This window comes from Rhagoletis pomonella, unplaced genomic scaffold, assembly GCF_013731165.1.
Source record: "Rhagoletis pomonella isolate Grant_MI unplaced genomic scaffold, Rhpom_1.0 Rhpom_scaffold_00010, whole genome shotgun sequence".
NCBI lineage: Eukaryota > Metazoa > Arthropoda > Insecta > Diptera > Tephritidae > Rhagoletis > Rhagoletis pomonella.
Genome location: NW_023458564.1, coordinates 19125963 through 19146198, shown reverse-complemented (window position 1 = coordinate 19146198; position 20236 = coordinate 19125963). Strand labels below are relative to the sequence as shown.

Sequence of the window (20236 nt, the reverse complement as noted above, 5' to 3'; positions counted from 1 at the left end):
TTATAAAAGCGTTGTATATTAAAAAGTTTTTTTTATATTATTTATTTCTATTGTTTTCACTAAGGATGTGCCGGATAGAGATTTTGCCGGATAACCGGATTCCGGATATCCTGTAAAAAGTAAGAGCCGGATTCGGATGTCCGATCGGATATCCGGTAGACTGCTACCATTAACAAATTTAACAATATTTTTATATTAGGTTTTTTTTTTTTTAGCTAGATTATCTGCTTTTTCGAGCTGAACTATGTAATACGTAATTAAGAATACAAAATTTCTCATTTGAAATCCAAATTATGATATAATCCTTTATTAAAAAAATAACTTCTCTGCCTGCAACCCGGATATCGATTATTTTTGGTAAATAGAGGAGAAACGTCAAAAACAAAAGATAAACAACAATGAACACCGCTAAAAAAAAACGCGTGATTTTTTTTTTTTTTTTAAATGTGATGAAAATCGAAGTAATGTGCATGGTTACATATCTTTTTGCTTCCCGAATCGCCCCGGAAGGCTCCATTGTTGCAATATTTTGTGACAGACGTTTCAAAACTCGTTTTCTTTTCTGACATCAAAAAATCTAAAACCGGGTAGATGGTGAACTAAATAATTCGAAAATATAAATCAGTTAGCATGGAGAAACCTGCTGAATCATATGGAAAACGTCGAATTCTAGTGAAAACTTTTATTGAAGAGGTAGACTAGGATATTCTGCAATGCTTTGAGGAAATCGCCAACGGCTCTGATACTAATTCCAGTTTTTCTAGTGATGTGGATAGCCAAACAATGGAGGAATGGAGAAATATTTACAGCTCCCTTATACCCAGTCAAGAAGATCCTTTAATTTGATGGAATCTTAGATGGCCTCTGTTGTTGTTGAAATTGTTGTAGCGGCTACAACAACCCCACCTAGATCGGCTAGTATCTCAGTCGTTGTCGTCAAGCTCCACTAACGGAAGGCGCAAGAAGCGTACAGCCTCTATAGGGTCTGTCCATAGGGACAAAGGCGTTAGTTGTGTGAGGTTTTCCGGGCATGCGAAAAGATTTTTCGAGTCATAGGGTGTCTCCCCGCACTCATTTGGCACATCTGCATCTAATTTGCTCAGATATGAGTTCAACCTACTGCAGTAGCCACAGCGATATTGGACTATTGCGGTCCGAGTCTCCCGAGGCAGACGAAACTCCGTCTCGTCTACGTCAGGTGGTTGCGTGCCCAGAATGGAGTTCACAGGTCTGAAGTCCACGTAACTTGAGACTGCTCAGGCCCTGTCGATATGTTGACTGCTCCAGAGGTTGCCTTATGAACCTTTGGACTTCGTCAGATGGCCGCTGTGGTGAAGGGGTTAGCAGTGCGCACGCCACAAATCAGAGGAGAAGCCCTGCCAAGCACTAACAAATGTGTAAGGACCTATTCAATTATTATTATAGTCGCAAAGAAATTCCAAATTTGCTTACTTTGGCAAGGAATTATCTCCGCGAACCACCTTCCAAAGTGAACTCAAAAGGAGTGTTCAGTGCATCGGCTAGCATTTATGTTGAAAATAGAAATGAAGAATATATATGTAAATATTTAGATAGTATTAAATTTTATTATAAAAATGTAAAAAAATCCGAACTGGATTGTTAAATAGAATCTTCTATAATCGAAATCTGGAAATATAATCTTTTATAATTGAAGTCGGATAACAGGAAAAGGCCGATTAAGCCGGATTCCGGATATCTACCGGATACCCGGCACATCCCTAGTTTTCACAAAATTTTGCATTTATTTCTTTGCGCAATAAAATTTTGACTTAGAATAGTTTTTTCTTTCGATATAGGTTTACCTCAAAAAGTATCGATATTAGCGATTTGGTGTTATAGCACTTTTTTGTAGAAAATTGAATGACCTAAAAGTTTGTGATTCGCAATTTCTCTATACTTCTTGTTATTTACGAGATAGGGGCAAACAAACGGGAATTTCATGAAAATATTGGGTTTAGTGACCCGTATAAACTCGCTGGTAGGAGTTTGAGTTACGCCGCTATGGAGACTTTTGTAGAACGTTCAATTTTGAAGAATCATTGGCCATGATTATACCATAAAATTGTGTATTTTATATGGGAAATCTTTGCACGCCTTGGGCGATTACTCAATGCTAACATTAAGGGTTCAAATTTTCAGGGAGTGTTTTTAGGTTTCCACAAAATTACGAGGTAGGAGGGAAAAAATAAATAGTCGCAAAAAAATCACCCTAATGTAGATACATATTTATATATGTATTAAAGCAATAGCAGTTTTGAGTAAAACCCAAAACAGGTTTAAATGCTAATTTGCAGTTTATTTTGCATTTGACAGAACGAAAAACTCAAATCGTTTCTTTTTGTGTGTAATTATATAACCAACATTTGTCTGATTTTGCAATAATACGCATGACGTGAACATGCCTACAAATGCATTGTTATTCCGAGTTTGTGTCTTAAGTCTTTTGTTCACAGCAAGTGGCAATTGTTGATCAAACAATCTTTCAAAATTTTACTTGTTGTTTGTTTAATCGGTTAGTAACCGGCACTTGTGTTTATTAAGTCTATTAAAAGTTATTGTACATTTACCTCCAATTTCAGTCGGATAACTCATCGGGCACAACGAAAAATCCCAAGTTGACTGGCATCCCACAAATCGACTACATCTGGGATCCAAACCTTCCACGCGAGCTGAGAGGGTAAGTTTTAAATATCTTTACCATTAAAAAAAATATTTGTTCATAAATTTACACATATCGATGCTTATCGGATATCTACAGTTATAACCTTTCGAGCTACCCATTTTTCTCAACTGTACCGCCTGAGGACGACATTCACTTCAAATGTGATGGTCTGCATGATGGCTTCTATGCTTCCATTGAACATAAATGTCAGGTAAATACGTTTCTCGCAACTTTAAGTGAATTTACAGTATACAATATACTCGTATCATTATACATAAGTGCTTAATAAGGCCGAATAAACATAAGGCCATAAATGACCTTGACCCATTAATATGTACTAAGAAATATACAACAATAAGCTTACCTATACTCTCCAACGGTTATTCGGTGTAGAAATAGTAAAGTATATGGACATACATACATTTTCGTTTGCCAATTAATGCAAAATATTTTAACAATCGCTTTTTATAACTACTAGTTAATTTAAGGAGATAATGAGCAAATCTCATTTCGTTTCTTTCGACATATGTATGTAGGTATGTATGTATTTAGTAAAATAGCAAGCTCGTACCCATGTGCGCACATATGCATGTGTAGAAATTGTGTGCAATAATAATGAAAAGTCTGCGTTTGAAGGTTTTAACCAACATATTAAGAAGAAGAGTTTATAGCAAAGAGATTTATGATTAAATTAAATATTTCTGCATCATAAACACAAGGAAAATTTTCCAGGATATAGAAGGATGCGAATTTCAAGAGAAGATTGTTAAAAATTGTCTTAATACTTTTCTTTCTATTGATATATGCACGTACTTTTATTTAAAAAGCTGAATTTGCCGAACTGTGTTATCAGCATATCACTTCGTACTTTCTACCAGCAGTCAGTCAATCTGGTTTGTCAAATGAACAAACGAAACCGCTACTACTAAGCTCTAATAAACTGTAAACATTAGGGTGGTCCAAAAATAGCAAAGTCGGAATTTTAAAGCTCTCACCCACTAGGATTGTTCTAAACCGAAAAAAATATACCCTCAAAATATGCGCTCAAAGTTTTCCATGTATTTTATATGGGAAAACCCATTTTTCGTAGAAATGGTATAGAATTCTTGGTAATCAATATTTTTCGATCGAAAAACTCTGGTTTTCTTCAAGAGACTTCCAATAAAAATACCCAATTGTTTATTTAAGCATTTTTTAATGTATACGATTTTTTATGGGATTTTTGGCGGACCTATAAGATATAATTACTATAAAGAAATGGTTAAATAAACAATTGGGTATTATTATTTGGAACCTCCTGAAGAGAAATAGAGTTTTCCGATCGAAAAATATTTATTTTCAGGACTTCTATACCATTTCTAAGCAAAGTTGTTTTTTCCCCATATAAATATATGGAAAACTTTGAGCGCGTTGAACGACCTCTAAATATAATTTTTTTTTTTTCAAAATAAAAAATATGGGTAAATTTTTTCGATATAGAACAATTCTAAGGGGGGAGAGCATAAAAAATCCGCTTTTACTTTTTCACATGTACATATGTATGTAGTTTTGGACCACCCTATTATATATACATAAGTATGTACATATGTATGTGGTATAAAATTGTATACATTAGTCGCATTTGACCAATGTCGAATTGGAAGTAGCCAACTGTCTATGAATGCATCAAAAAACATGCTACCAAGTTGATCTTGACCTCAAAACTTGTGTAGCTGCTTACACTTTTGTTTTTTGCTGCCTTTCTGCTGCAGTCAAAGCTCTAAAGTAAAGATTTTGCTAGTTTTGACAAAACATTTTATAATGAGAAATACATATTTTAAAGTGCAGATGAGACTAACAGTTAACATTTCTCAGTGATAACTTGAAGTTGATTAGGAAGGAACTAAAGGTCACTATTATCTGAATATTTTCTTTGATATTTCTATGGCGAGGCCGCGAAAAAGTCAAAGGCGGTTACCTCTGCATTTGATGTCAACTAACTTGTAACAAACCATCCTATCAATAAGATAAACAAAATATATTTTTGCTTTTTTTTACTTTATTGTTTATTTAATTTATTTTATTACATTTCATATTTGCTTACATAACTTCAAAATGATAATATAAAATTTCGATCTTCCTTTTATTATGCAGAAAGAAAGTGTATTCAAAGTAAAATTTGTTGTTTTAAGAAAACAATCTCCCGATTACGTCCGCATTACTCCTGCATTACTTTTCAACTAGTTTCAAGTTATCTTTTTGTAGCTACTACAATTTATATATTTTATAAAAATCCCGCAAAAAAGCTAACTCCAAGTTGGTTATTTTTTATCTTTACTTTTTACAAAACATCTATGTATTTCGAGTTTTGATCATATGTACACATTAGGGATGCCAAATAAGCGGATACTTTTTAAGTAATCCCGGGATTTCGGGATCTATCCCGGAATTCATATTGAGACATAACTCTTATGAATATGAGAAAAAAATCTATAACTGAAAGCATATAAACATACCATGAAATAAAACTATTTAAACTTTACGACAAACTGATTGTAAAACTCACATATGTATATATTCATATTCAACATAAAATGTGTGTGGTACGACGTGAGGCCTTTTAAGTTTTATAAATAATAATTTTAAGGTAGGATAATAAGACTTAATAATAATTATAATCATTAAATTTGATCGAAAAAATAAAAATTAAGTAATAAGAATTTCTTTTGAGCGAAAAAATGAAACTCTAATTATACTGGTTTACAGCATATATATTTTATGGGCGTAAGCTTTATTTAACTGGTGTGGAGTCCACTGATGTATGTATATGTACATCTATATTAAAAATCAGTATTGGAAATAGTACCCAAAAAGCATAAAACTAATCCTAATCTTTTCACCCTTTTTCTACTACCCTCAAATGCATGGCCGTAATTGCCATGCAGAAAAAGTGAGGTTATGTAAGTGACATCACCTTATATTTATTTCACCATGAACCATGATACAAAAAAGAATGTAGTTTCAATAAACAACTTTTTGATTAAAAAGCAGATTTTTGACCATTTCTCAATTGTGAAAAATTCGAAGCGGCGTTACCCAAATTAAATTTTTGGTGGAGGGGATTTTATATCATAACTTTGGGATTATAAATATAAAAGTTGTATTAACCCTTGCCTTTTAAAACTAATTAAGACCTTATCTTAAAAATATTTAAATTTCACATTTCATTATTTTTAGATTGATAAAATTTTAGTGAACATATTTTAAATTTTTTTAGTGTCCTTATGTCATCTGATTATTTCACAATATAGCTAGCCAGGACTATTACGACGATACGATTGTTTCTGATATACTAAATCAGACACCGAAATTACATATTTCGATGTGTTGTTTAATACATATTGTCTTTGTCTGTTTAACTGCATGTCTTTCAAGTAACTTGAAAGTGGAAATTACTTTGGCACCCGTGACTTTTAGATAAGTCAATATTTTCCGCTTCAGGTATATTTTGACAATATCGTTGTTTCTTTTGGGTAAAAATATATATAATTAATAAATTTTATTGTTCAATATTGGTGGGGGTGCAAGACTCGGGCTACGCCAGAGGATTTTTGCGCAAAATACCTTTTTACGTTGTAAGGCTTCGGCCGCGCTTAGAAAAAATAACCCTCATTAGTCAAACTCCGGCTACGCTGACCCCAGTATCTTTTACAAATAACTTTCAAATCTTTATTTAAAACTACGTTTAATCATTTGACCACACGCGTAGGTTAAAATTTATTGATTCGGGTTACGCGTTTGGAAACAATAACGCAAATCCAAATACCTTTTGCTTGTTCAAATTTCGATTCTAAGAACAAAATGTTTTTAAATAAACAGAAAGTTAATAATAAAATTTGAAGGATTTTAGATATTGGGTATGGGAGCACGAAACGTCACAATCCGCTTAATTGTCAGGTTGTTAATACGGCGAGGAAAAAGTGACAATGGAACTACCTTCTTTTTGTATCATGATTATAACTAGCTACAAGAGCGCTCTACTTTATTAAATATGCCTTGGGTAAAACCATTGAGAGGAAGTCTGACGTTTGCCAGCAATGTAATTTAAAAATTCAAAACTCAAACTCACACACACATTCTCATTTTCAAACTGAAACAACAACAATTAGTACAATTTCATTTTTTTATTTATAATTTTATATGATTTTAAAATGCTTACAAACGTCAGACAAAATCATGGCCGACGAATTGAGAGAATGAATTTACCTTGTAATGTTTTTATTATCGTACAGTTTCATAACCGTAGAGCTCCACAGGCAAACACCGATGGCCTACCAACTGTCATTTTGACGAGCAATGTAATTGCAAGTTTTTGTGTGTGGGCACTTTGATGTCTTGAAATAAGCATTTGCCGCAGGACGCCACCAGACAACATTTGGGGTGTTCACAGTTCGTTCCAAATTGTGTCTGAAAATGTAGACGTCTACATTTTGAGACACCTTTAGCATCAAACTGTGAGCACCCCTTTCTAGCAGTCGTCGCAAAATCGTCTCGAAACTTTGCTGGTGTTGCCAGACATTTCCTCTTTGCGTGCATTTTTTATATATCGCCTTTCGATTTTGTTTCTGAAAAATTGTAATTATTTAACTTAATTACCAATTCCTAATATTTGTTATTTCTTTCCCTTGATTTGTTTCTTTTCATCAGAAATTGCGCTCAAATTAAATGCAAATACAAAAAACGTGCCCAATAAATAAAAAAAATGTGATTAGTATTGCCATAATGCAACCCTGCTGCGAGGTTGCAAAATGTAGACGCGTAAAAAACATACCTTTGAGTTTGACAAAATGTAGACGGCGCGCTAATTTAAATACATATTAAATATTTATTAATTTATATTTTTCAAAAACACAATTTTTTTCTAAAAGCACGTTAAGTAAGCTCTAATTTTCAATTGCATTTACTAATTTATCGTTTTTCTTTCCAAACTTATAGCGAAAATTGTGAAATAAGACCTTTTTTTCCAAAATACAAAAAAGCCCATAAAAGATTAAAAAAAAAAATTTTTTTATTATTTTTTTTTTTAAATTATGTTTTTTTATGTATTTATGAATAACCATCAATAAAAAATAATAATATTTTAAAATTACGGCTTCCCTGAATTAATCGCCACTTTGCATACCGTTCAACCCACTGTGCGGCGTCGTTTTCCAATTTTGTATGGGAAACAACAACACCACAGATTTTACGGTTAGAAAACGTCTTAAAATGTAGACGTCTACATTTTCAGACACTATTTGGAACGAACTGTGAACACCCCAATTCTCTCAATTTCCGTGTTTAAAAACATTTAAATCTTTAAAAAACTTGCTGAATAATTTCCTAAATCATACATAATCCAATAAGGAACAGACTTTTATTTTGATTTAATATAAAAATTTCATCGATGCTACCACCAGCACGCTTTCTTTCAAATGAAAATATGGCTGTCAAACTATCGAATTGCCTGCAATAGATGTCAAGCAATAAGCGCTGACATATATTGCAGCACATGAGGAATAGGCGGTCTCCATTGGAAATATATTTTGTGACATAGTTATCACGACATCAGTGTTTTCCTGTGGAGACAGGGCCTAAGTAAAAACAGTATCAGCTGATTGCCAAAAAATGCCTACAGTTGAGGTCACCTGTTTTTTGGCATGTTTTCTTATCTTTTAGAATTTCTGTCCTTTCTATTACAATTTCTTTTATTCCTATTACAATTTATTCAAAATACACTAACACACTAAACTAAAGCACATCTACAGCCTGCCAGAAAAAAACTGTAAGAAGAGTTACTTTACTTATGGAACTGTACGATGGTTTTTATCATGGTATATACGCTCCAGTGTACATACATATTTTGGATTTACTAGCAATATATATAGAAGTCCGCACTGGGCCTGGATTAAAGCCCAGTTTCCGAGCAACGTCAATATAGCGGTTGCCTCTCGGCACTTCAACCAGTCCTCGTCCTTTTTAAAGAACATTTAAAAAACAAGTAATTTTTAGCAAAAAAAAACCGACTTCAACTCCCATATAAAAAAAAAATATATATATATATATATCTCATGATCCACTGATCGGATCTCAACCAGATTAGTATGGGACCACCACTGAGACACTACCTTTCCGATGCAAAAAGAATTATTCGGTTGACGTGGTCCAAAGTTATGCGGTAACATACATACAAAAAATAAAAACTAAAATATATATATATATTCCGACGAACTGATAACCTCCTCCTTTTTTGGAAGTCGGTTAAAAAGCAAGCTTCTAGTTTCGAAGCTTGCACAAATTATTTTTATTTGTTTGTTGTTTACAAAAGGATACTTGCCAAGAATCTCAGTCAAAATTAGAAACTATCAATTGCTTTCACTCATTTCTTCATGGAGTTGGTGCTACTTTTATATGAAAATTCATACGGCTTATGACTAGATTCATACCATATAAATGCACGCTACTACTAAAGCCCTTGTTTTGTCTAAATTTGACTACGGCCTGCCTATCTACGGACACTGCGCGAATAAAAACATCAAACTCATTCTACCACCGTATTATCTGGCAGCAAGGAGGTGCATACGAGCTTTTCCGACATCGCCGGTTCTATTCACGCTAACAGAAGCTGGTCTCCCGCTAATCAAAGATAGGATAACCCACAACACTTTAAAACTTATACCAAAACTCCTACATTGCAGAAATGCAATATTCTATGATGCGATCAGTTCATTTATTGAAAGGAAAACCCCGATGTCACGACTATCCACAGTCTCGAGGATTATTAATGCAGCTAATAGTGCAGGACTACACATAAACCCGGAAAAATTCAATTACAAATGCCCGGTACCTTCTTCCGAACCACGGAAACACTTGATTCTGGACATGCATTTTAAAAACAAAAGCACGACTCCCCCGGTAATATATCAACGAACTTTCGAAAGTAATTTCAGCAGATCTAAAACAACAAGGATCGAAGTTCCAATACACCGACTGGTCAAAAACAACGTCTACAACTGCGCTTGCTGTGGTAGATTCGGATTTTAATACCACCGAAGTCGGAGAACTGCTGAACTTCTGTTCTATTTATACAGCCGAAGCCTGCGCCGTTTTAAAAGCCATTACATACGCAGTCCAAACGGGTGGTAAATACTCCGGATAGAGGCAGTTCCGCCTCCGGAGACTCGGATCACAATAGCCTAACCGCGCTCTGGTTACTGAAGCAGGTGAAACTCATACCTGGGCAGATTAAACGAGGATGTTCTAAACGAATGCCCGGCATGCGGAAAGTCACCCCATGAATCACAGCATCTCTTCGCATGCCCACTGAATCCCACCCTACTAACGCCCCTTTCTATATGGACAGGCCCCGTCGAGGCCGTACGCTTCAAGGGGGGAACGCTGGTGGAGTAAAGCTAAATGGACGTAACGTAGCTTTGCGCTTTTATGTTGTATAGGCATTCATTGCTTTTCACAAAGTTTATTAGGACTTCACCCTCTTCGACCATCCATGCACTTTCCACTTTACTCAAAATTCATAGAAATGTTTATTTAATGATTTTATTTTGGTCAAAAGAATTGTAAATAAATTTTCTAATACACCGCTACAAATATGACGTTGGCAAAAAACGTTGATAAGTAGTTTTACCCCGTCACTAGCCCTGTTCGCGTACGCACTATCCAGTAAATCCAGTACTAATTTTAATGGTTTTTTACTGGATGTCGTTTTCGTACGCAAAAACTTGCAGGAAACTAGCAAAAGAGGGGAAATTGAGAGAGGAAAAATGGCAGCTGAACTTGCAAGTTTTACTGGATTTTTACTGGATAAATTTTTACTAGCAACTATTTGCTAGTAAGAAAAACAGCTGATGGCATGATGCTTAAAGTAATTCACATTAATAAAATAATTGTTTGTGGTGCTGTTAGAGTTGCAACTGACAAAATTAACCTATTTAAATATATAATAAGATGGAAATTACTAATTTTCTAAGAAAATTGCGTAGGAAAATAACAAATTAATCAGCTGTTCATAAAACTAGCACTTCTTGCTGGTTTTGCGTTTTCGTACTTTCTTGCATATTTCACTCATTGGGAGTAAATATTGGCTTACTCTCCGAAATTTGGTTACTGGCAAGTAACTGGATATTTTTTGGTGGAGAATACGAAAACACAACTACTGTCGCCGTCAGAAATATTACGGTGCCCCGTCATACCCGTCATTTTAGTTGAGTTTGGCAACGTAAAGTTGCGACCGCTTTGTTATGTTGCCGCTTTCGAGGAAACCAAAGCTTAACCGATCTGGGAGCGGTTGTTGTAGACGCTACAAGAACAACAACAACTACGGATAGAGATAACAACCAAATGAAAATCATGTGGATCACGAGCCACGTGGGTATACCTGGTAACGGAACTGAGATACTTCGCCGATCTAAACGGGGTTAGATCGCCGAAACCCCGTTTAGGTCAGCGAAGTATCTCAGAAGTTGTGCGTCCATAGGGCTACATTTGCTATGTATGTATTTGCTGATGCGTTTCAATTGATTCTAACTTGCAGCAAACATAGGCCTCGCACCTCAAAAGGTTAATTTCTTTGTTTACAGTTTTTTGACATTGTAACTAGCTGCAAGAGAGCTCGAGCTAGTTGTCTCTTCTACCTAATTAAATATGCCTTGATGGTATCTATCAGCAACCAAGGCTTCATTTTAAAAAATTTGGAGATACAAGAAATAATTTTTCTCAATCAAAATTTCCTCGGCAACCACAAAAATGCGGTTGGCAATATACAATGACGAGCAAAACTGTAACATGGTATAACACTTTTTATTTCAGCGACCGCTATCTTTTTTTCACGTTTTAACGACTTTTGTTGTATATTCTTATTGGTACAGCCCTACTCCCTCTCTCATAAAGATTTGAAGTCAATCCAACAACAATAATAAAATCAGCAGGCAAAAAATGTAATGCCAATGTTACAGATTTGCACTCACTCTCAGTTTTGCATTTTACAGTTATCTTTTACTTTGTTGGAAGTCAGATGACTTTTTTCTGTATTGTAATTTATTCAAGAAGTGATTACCAGTAAATAATATGGACACATAAATGTAAATAATAGATTAACTGCGGAAATGCGGGACCGTAGGAAAAGTGGCAAAAAATTGAGGAGCTCGCCACTTGAAAATGTTAAGACTGAGAAAAAATATAGCCTAAAATGTTATTAAGGACAAAGGAAGTCTGCCAAAAAATATTACGATCCGATGTCTTGTGAACTTAGTAGCAAGTAGCGCTGCGGCCACTATTACAGAAGCGCTTAAGGTATTAAAATTGAATACAAATCAGTAGACAGCGAGGCGAAGAATTCTCAAATTGAACGCAAAGGCATAATAAAAGAAGAAAAAACCATTTTGATCAAAATACATGTGCGAGAGTGGTAGCATTTTGCCGGATCGCACGAAAACCGGACCGTTGCCTATTGGGATATGTTAGCCCTTACAGAATGCAATAAAAAAACCACATTTTTAAGATTTAATTGAAGGTTAGTTGGTCCGACAAGACTAAATTAATCGCTTTCAATCAGATGGCCGGGCATGGTATTGGATCAAAGACCCAAATTAAGCCTAAGCGAATCATGTAAGGCAAACTGTGAATCACAGTGGTCGGTCAATAATAGTATGGGTTGTATTTCAAAATTATTGTTGGTCCATTAGTACACATTATGCGTAAAGAACAGTATCTGTTCATATTTCAACAAAATTTGCAAGATGTAGTCGAAAAATGAGAGTTTCTGCTGAAAAATCACCCAAAATATACTGCATATGTTCGCAAAGACTGGATGGAAAAGCAAAAATTTGCTATTTTGAAATGACCTCCACAATCCGCGGATTTGAATCTCGTCGAAAATTTGCGAAATCAACTAAAAGCGCAGCTTACTGAGTATGCAAGTCCGTCCAATGGAGTACATGAGCTTTAAAAGCAAACCAAGGATATATGGGAGGCTATACATCCAGAATTTTTACAGACATACAAATAAGGTGTGCCAAATTGCATCCAGGAACTAAAAAAAGCAAAAGTATACTGAACATTGTGTTAACAATTCTTTTTTTCGTGAAAATTGTCAAAAAGTTATTAAAAAATATATAAGTGCAAAACTGTAACATATGCCTAATTTACATTATTGTCTGCTGGTCTTATTATTGTTGTTGGATTGACTTCAAATCTTTATGAGAGAGGGAGTAGGGGTGTACCAATAAGAATATACAACAAAAGTATGAATGTTGGAAAGATGGCGGTGGCTGAAATAAAAAGTGTTACACCATGCTACAGTTTTGCTCGTCACTGTACATAGCAACTCATTTGTTAGCTTACAGTTGCCATCTGTAATACAATTTCAGTCGCTTGCACCGCAACAGATGTTCGGTTGCCATCTTGAATCGACCCATTAGTATTAGGTAAAATGTATGTAAAAACGTTGTTTCTTTTAATATTCACTTATCGCCCGGCAAGGAGATCGTAGTTTTTTTTTGTGGATAAGTTTGAAGGCTGCTCCTCTTTGCAACAGAGGCCATTTTCAATACTAATTATTTTGCAAATATGTATGTATGTAGTTTAAGTATGTATATTGGATGTACATATACATATGTAGTTAAGCAATCACTTCGGATTTGGTACTACTATATATTAGAAGGGCACGCCGATAGGATTTACGGCGGCTGCTGAACGAAATCAATTAGCTCCAGAACTAGAACAGATAGCGAAATATAAGTAATGATTTTTTAAAGATTTTAATATGGCGAATGAGGAAAAATTGTCTCTTGGATAAGAGAATTGCTTTGACCTTTAAAATGAACCCCAAATATATTAGGTTTCCAATTTTTTTATTTTTTTTTACTTGAAACCAGTATACAATGAACTTTTTATTTTATGCTGTTCTATTATTTATTATTTATTGCTGTTCTTGCGGCAATAAATTCATTTCCATGGTCACAAGAACCGAGAAGCGAATTTTAAATTTTTTTTAAACGACTTCAAAAAAGGAGGAGGCTATCAATTCGCCGCAATATTTTTTCGTGTATGTATGGACCAAGTGAACCGATTTCGATAATATTTTTTATCGCAAATGCGGTACCTCAAGGATGGTATCATAATAATTTGGTTTAGATCCGATCATTGCATCATGAAGAAATTAACAATACTCCTAAATTTTTATATGAGAACGGAAGTCGGTTGTTTTCTGCTTAAAAATAACTTGCTAAAAAATTAATTTCAAGCTGTTTTTAGGTCAAAAAATACAAAAATTCAAAATTTTTACTTTTAAAGGTACATCTGAATGAAAAATTACCTTTGACCTCAAAACCGACAGCCAAAAGTAAAATTTTTGATTTTTTTCTGTTTTCGATCTAACATGCAGTGAACCTTAGAAAAAATGTAGATGTGTTGTTTTTTTTTTGTTTTTGTGACTATGGAAATGCATTCCTTGATACAAAAGCAGCAAAAATGTGTCCACATTTCGAAATTTTTAAAAGTCCATTGCATACTGGTTTTAGGTCAAAAAAAGAAAACACTTTAAATTTTATATTTTTGATCATGGCAATTTTCCATCTCAAAAGCTTTGAAATATCGTAAAATTTATTTCGCTATCTCTTCTCGTTCTCGAGATATTTGATTTTGTCCTTTTTTCAAAATGGCACACACTGCGGGTGCGATGCATTCTCCATTCAAATTTATCTAGCTGCAAAAACTACTAGAATTTAGCAGCTTTCGTTCTCATAGAAAAAATAACCACAGAATGATGAGAACGCAAAATTTGCAAAAACTTACTAGCATCACAATTGCTGATCACTTCCATAGGTGTCACAGGTGGTCATTTGCTAATTTATTTGCCGTTGGTACATTGTTCTCGATTTGTTTTGATGGGAAAACTTGTATGTATGTATATTAGAGTGATCCAAAATAAGTAAAGTCGGAATTTTAATGTTCTCACCCCCTTAGATTGTCCTATATCAAAAAAAAATATATCCCAATTTTTTTTTAAACCAAAAAATTTTTAGAGGCCGCTCAAAGCACTCAATGTAGGGACGTTAATTTTTCCGCTTTTTACGATCGGATTTAGATATTCATTACTTTTCAACAACTTAAATCGAAAAAATTGCTTCTATCTCTCCTACCATAAAATAAATAATAAATATGTAAATGGGTTTGAAACGAACTTTTTTATTTAAAGTGGCGTTTTTATTTTTTCTCTCTGACGTCAGGATTTTGTTTAAAGGACTTTTTTATTTCAAAGTTATGATTAATTCCAAAAATTATTTCAAAAATTCAATGCAATGTAGAATAATAATATGAGTACCAAATGAAAGATGAAATTTCTTTAGAATTTGAAAATTTGAAATTTTTTGGATTCACAAGGACGAATAGGTACTTTTTTAAGGTGATAAAGAAGGACAAAATTCGAAGATGTTATCGAATTTGTATAAGTCCTTAACATATAATTTTTTCAAAATCAAATAATTCGAAATTTCAAGAATACAATTTTAAAAGGACATTTTCAATACTTACTAGTCCTTATGAACCAAAAACTTGAATCTGATTAAATTCTACAAAATTTCCTCTTTAGTTTGATATCCATACTTCTTTTCTAAGCACATTTCACTGGATTTTTGGATTACTGACGTCAGAGTGAAAAACTAAAAAAGCAATTTTACTATATCTGGCCCATGGTTTGGCGAATATGTGTGTATATTGTTTTGTTTGTGTAAAATTTACTACCGCACGGTATTATATGTATAATGAGCTACACAGAAAAGGAGTTTCTATTATTACCATCAGTGCAAATTACAAATCCAGAAAATCCCGGTATTATAAGCCTAGAATCCCGGGATTTTTGGGACCTAATGAAGGCCGGGATGCCGGGATTAACATTCCTAGCTCAAAGTTTTCCATGTAATTTATATGGGGAAAAACCACTTTTCGTAGAAACGGTATGGAGTTCTTGAAAATCTATATTTTCCGATTGGAAAACTCTGGGTCTCTTGAGGAGACTTCCAATAACAATACCCAATTGTTTATTTAGCCATTTTTTATACTAAAGATTTATACCCCAATTGCATTTTCTGGGGATTTTGGCGGACCTATGAAAAAATGGTTAAATAAATAATTGGGTATTATTACTGGAAATCTCCTGAAGTAAAGCAGTTTTCCGATCGAAAAATATTGATTTTCAAAAATTCTCTACCATTTCTACGAAAGGTGTTTGTTCCCAAATTAAAAACATGGAAAATTTTGAGCGCTTTCAGCGACCTCTAAATATTTTTTGATTTCAGAATGTAAAAGTAGGTGTATATTTTATTCGGTATAGAATTCCGACACATAAAAACAAAAAGTCAATAAAGCAATGTTTGGCATATACACTTAGCAAGTGTCAAAAAAACAGAACGTATTAAAGTAATAAGTTGGTGGCACCTGCAATCATGCTCAGCAAAGCTTGATGCATCCTCCGGATAACTCGTCCGGAGTTTATTGCCATTGGCCACAGTGCCTACCCACCAATTTTTGACTGAATAACCTTTTTGTTTCGGTACATGCTTACAACCTCCCTTCTCACTGATTTAGTCAACCCTTTTTTCGAAATGGCAGCAGCTCTGATCGAAAAACGTGTTTCCTATGTTTCCTTTTTAAGTTGCGCAAATTAGTTGAAAAAAAAACTAATTTAAAGAAGTATTTTTTTTTTAATAACGTTATTTATAGTAGTTCCTTCAAGAGATATATTTCAATGTACGTACATAGGTATATATATATTTGGAATTTTGTTCATAATTTCTTAGACGTCGAACGCTGAACGCCGCCGCGGAAATGACAAATAACGACGGCGGCAGGGCTCGCCGGCGTAAATGTACTATATATGTAGATATTTAGTTCCAACCTAGGTTCGATTGTACTGTTATTAAACTATCTACAAACATTGTAGGTATATCATCACTGCGTCTATGGTATCCGACACGATTTCCTCTGTGCCAATTTTACGGCATTCGATCAGCGAACTTTTATTTGTCACTTCGTTTCCGATGTCGATTGCGAGGGCTCAAAAAACTATTGGAACAGGTATTTAAAAACTTTACAAACCTATTTTATATGATTAATTCGGCCGAGTTTTGCAGAAATGATGACCTTTATATGGCTACGACAACAACAACGACGTCTACAACCACTACAGAACCACCACCAACTCCACGCAGACGGCTGGTAAGACCGTTGAGACCATTGCGGCGTCCGATAAATCGTCGGCCGATAGATGATTATTACTATGATGATGAGGAAGAAACAGTAGGTGCTTATGAAGATGATTACTATGAAGAGCGCTTGAATCGTCGTCGCAAACCCAGACCAAGGCAACGAAAACCAGCACCTGAGTATGAAGAAGACTACAGCGACGATAAGCCAAGGTAAATTAAGTTATAACACAACTAAGCTGGATGACATCTGTTGCATGGTGTATAGAAAACCGTTTATCCTTATTCTTTAATAGGCGTCACAATCCCCGTGATCGTTTCCGTGATGATGAAGAACTAGAGGAAGAGTATGATACTGATCGTCGCAAATATGACCGACCTAATACACGGCACAAACCGGCTGACCGGCGCAAGAGTGGAAGTCGTAAAACTACTCCGACTGCTGGACGTTTAGGTGGTGATGAGCGTCGCAGTTTCAACGATGATCGCGCCCAGTCGGGTCGAAAAGACAAAGCGCGTATTACTCCGTCTTCAGATTCAATCGAAGCTTCAGATTCACCTCCACGTCGTCTTACTGGAAGACGTCGCATTAATGAAAAACGACCATCCCCATCCGGTGTTGATGAAATAGATGAATACGAAAAACCCCAAGTGCATGCACCAGATCAAGAGGAGGCTGCTGAGGAAGAAGCGCCACCTAAAGTTAAGACTACGCCCAAGCCATTAGAGGAATTTATAACGCCCAAGGCCGGTAGTGGCTCCGTTTACGCACGTCCACGTGCACCCCCACGAATTGCACGCCCTGTTCCACTTAACGAGAAAAAGAAGTTCCAGTATCCTGTACAGAAAACAGGCACCACAACCAGTCCTGAAATTACGCATGCGGTTGATGCCGATTACTATGAAGATGAGGCCTACGATGATATGCATTCACAACGCGCCCACCCACGAAGGCGTGTTGTAGAAAGTAAGTTTGATGACGAAGAAGAAGTACCTAGCTCGAGAAGGCGTAATCAAAATGACACGCCTTTAATCAAGAAACCTTCACGAACAACCATTCGTCGCCCAACAACTGAGAAGAAGCATGGGCCAATCGCAGAAGATGATGATTATGATAGTAGCAGTGGGATATCTGATGAGCCTGTGGATAGTCACACTAGCAGCCGTCGACGACCTTTCACCACTCGCAACCGTGGCTCTTTTGGTCCCCCCGTTGGCCGCGGTACTGACGATGTAGACTTTGTGGATGATGACTACGAAGAGCGACCACTGCGTCCGGTTCATAGGCTGCGGCCAAAAGTGGCAGCTCGTAAGGGAACCAAGAAGCCGCGTCGCCCAATAGAAGAAGATGTATATGAACAAGAACCTGAACCCCAACCACTGAGTCGCCCTAACGCCAATCGCCCTAGGGCAAAAATCAACACCCGTTCGCGGCAATCCTCAACTACGACGACATCAACAACGGCCGGTCCACACGAGGATGAGGGAGATGTAGAGCCAGAGGAAGTGGGGGAAGAACCATCGGTACCCGCCGCACTAAGCAGGGGCTCTGCCCATGCACATTCAGGACGCACAGCAACGGTACGTGTTGTCAAGCGACCATTCTTGCCTTCTCGCGGTGGCAGTCCCTATCTACCACGTGGCCTACAACCGGTTGGTGTGGCTCTTAAACCACTCAGCACACACACAACGGACAGCACTCCCCTCGACATGGGATCCACAATATCAGGTGTGCGCCTCCTCGAGCATGGTGCACCGATATTGCGTGATTCTGGCAGCGGTTCAGCCCCCACGTCAGTTCATTCATATCTACATGACTCAAATGTCTATGACCGGGAAAGGGAAAGTGAATTGCAAACAGCACAGATCCATCGCACCACCTTGCCACCGCGAAGTGCATTACCAATGTTACAGGCTCGGCCAGAACCACAACCCAAAATCACTTTGGACGAGCTCTACGAAAACGACTATGACGTCACATTAAACGACGCACTCAACCCGACGCTTAAACCGCTTACGCCGCATCACAGCAATCATCCAAATCACAATAGCGCTTTCGAGAATGCATATGCTTCAGATCCGGGCGTCAGTACATTTGTCAATAACAATAAGTCACCAAAACTTTTTCACAATAACAACAATCAATACCAACAACAGCAACATCAAAATAAGCATCAACAAAATTCCTATCAAACTAAACCGCAAACCTCGCTTAGTCAATCCCAAACTCATTTTGAATCACATCAAACATCAAAATCATTGCAATCTCAAATGCACCATCAAACCGAACATTTACTCGCACAACAAACAAGACAGCAACAACAACCACAATCACAACAGCAACAACAACAAAGCTCTTATAAAGACTACAATAGTGATGATTCATATTTTTCACCAACAGATATCCGACGGCGCGCGGTCGTTGCAGCGCCACAACCGTATTCCAGTCGAACGGACTACAGGGGCGTCGGTATGAGAATAGCCCAGCATTTCTATGATGATTTGGAATACTAAAGGTTAGACTAAAGGTCAAACGTTTTTCATAGCAAATGTATTCATTCATACCCGACTAAATGCATATGTATCTACATTCGTACTTACATATATAAATTTTTGTGTTCATATGTACATATGTATGTCTTCTGAGCATTCTTAGGTTTACAAATACGTTCTCTTGCTTTCATGAACTATTTATTCATTACTAATTTCGTGTTACCTGATTGCGCCATTCACTTACGTACATACATACATAAAAAATCGCAGAAATAACCATACCCTAAGTGCCAGCAGTAATGAAAGGCTACAAAATTGCGATTCTTAAAGCTCGAAATGATTTCGCGAAGCGTTATCATTGTGTGGCGCATTACCTAGCCTCTGAAAAACCGAAACAATACAGTCTCCTTAAATGTTTCGGAATGCGAATGGGAAAGTTAGGAATAACATTACAAAGGCTACAATCAACTTAAGTCATCGTATTTATTACTTAAATATTTGGTAAATTATTAGAACATCGAACGAGTGCTTAACCTGTACAGTGTTTAAATCTAGTAGATAAAGTTCAAAACGGGCATATTCAGCCTCATTGCGTAAGTCGTAAATTAGGCTGAATTGTACGACTCGACAACATTAGCATTGTCTACTGTCGTGCTGAAATAAGTAAACGACGAAAATTGTCGAAAACTATGCAGTGCTGCCAAGTTCTTCCGTTTTATTACACTAGTCGAGTGGAAATTTTAGGCAATGACGCTAAATTTTCGATACGATTCGACTCTCGAAAAACGACTTGCATTCGGCACGACTCTCGCAATGAGGCTGA

At 36.0% G+C, this 20236-nt stretch overlaps 1 protein-coding gene across 1 annotated transcript; it reads left to right on the top strand.

Moving 5' to 3' along the window:
• Window positions 1–2419: 2419 nt before the first annotated feature.
• Window positions 2420–20060, top strand: LOC118746533. The gene is made up of 6 exons (XM_036480379.1): window positions 2420–2446; window positions 2601–2698; window positions 2780–2894; window positions 16659–16792; window positions 16849–17133; window positions 17217–20060. The coding sequence occupies exons 1-6, from the start codon at window positions 2420–2422 to the stop codon at window positions 19432–19434; spliced, it is 2877 nt and encodes a 958-aa protein (XP_036336272.1). The 3' UTR covers window positions 19435–20060.
• The last annotated feature ends 176 nt before the right edge of the window (window positions 20061–20236 follow it).

What these genes read in the sequence shown, in the direction of transcription:
- LOC118746533 (XM_036480379.1), top strand. Translation starts at nt 2,420, where the DNA reads ATGCCTACAAATGCATTGTTATTCCGA. An exon ending in TCAAAAAACTATTGGAACAG is followed by an intron (nt 16,793 to 16,848) that starts GTATTTAAAAAC and finishes CGAGTTTTGCAG; the next exon opens with AAATGATGACCTTTATATGG. An exon ending in TACAGCGACGATAAGCCAAG is followed by an intron (nt 17,134 to 17,216) that starts GTAAATTAAGTT and finishes ATTCTTTAATAG; the next exon opens with GCGTCACAATCCCCGTGATC.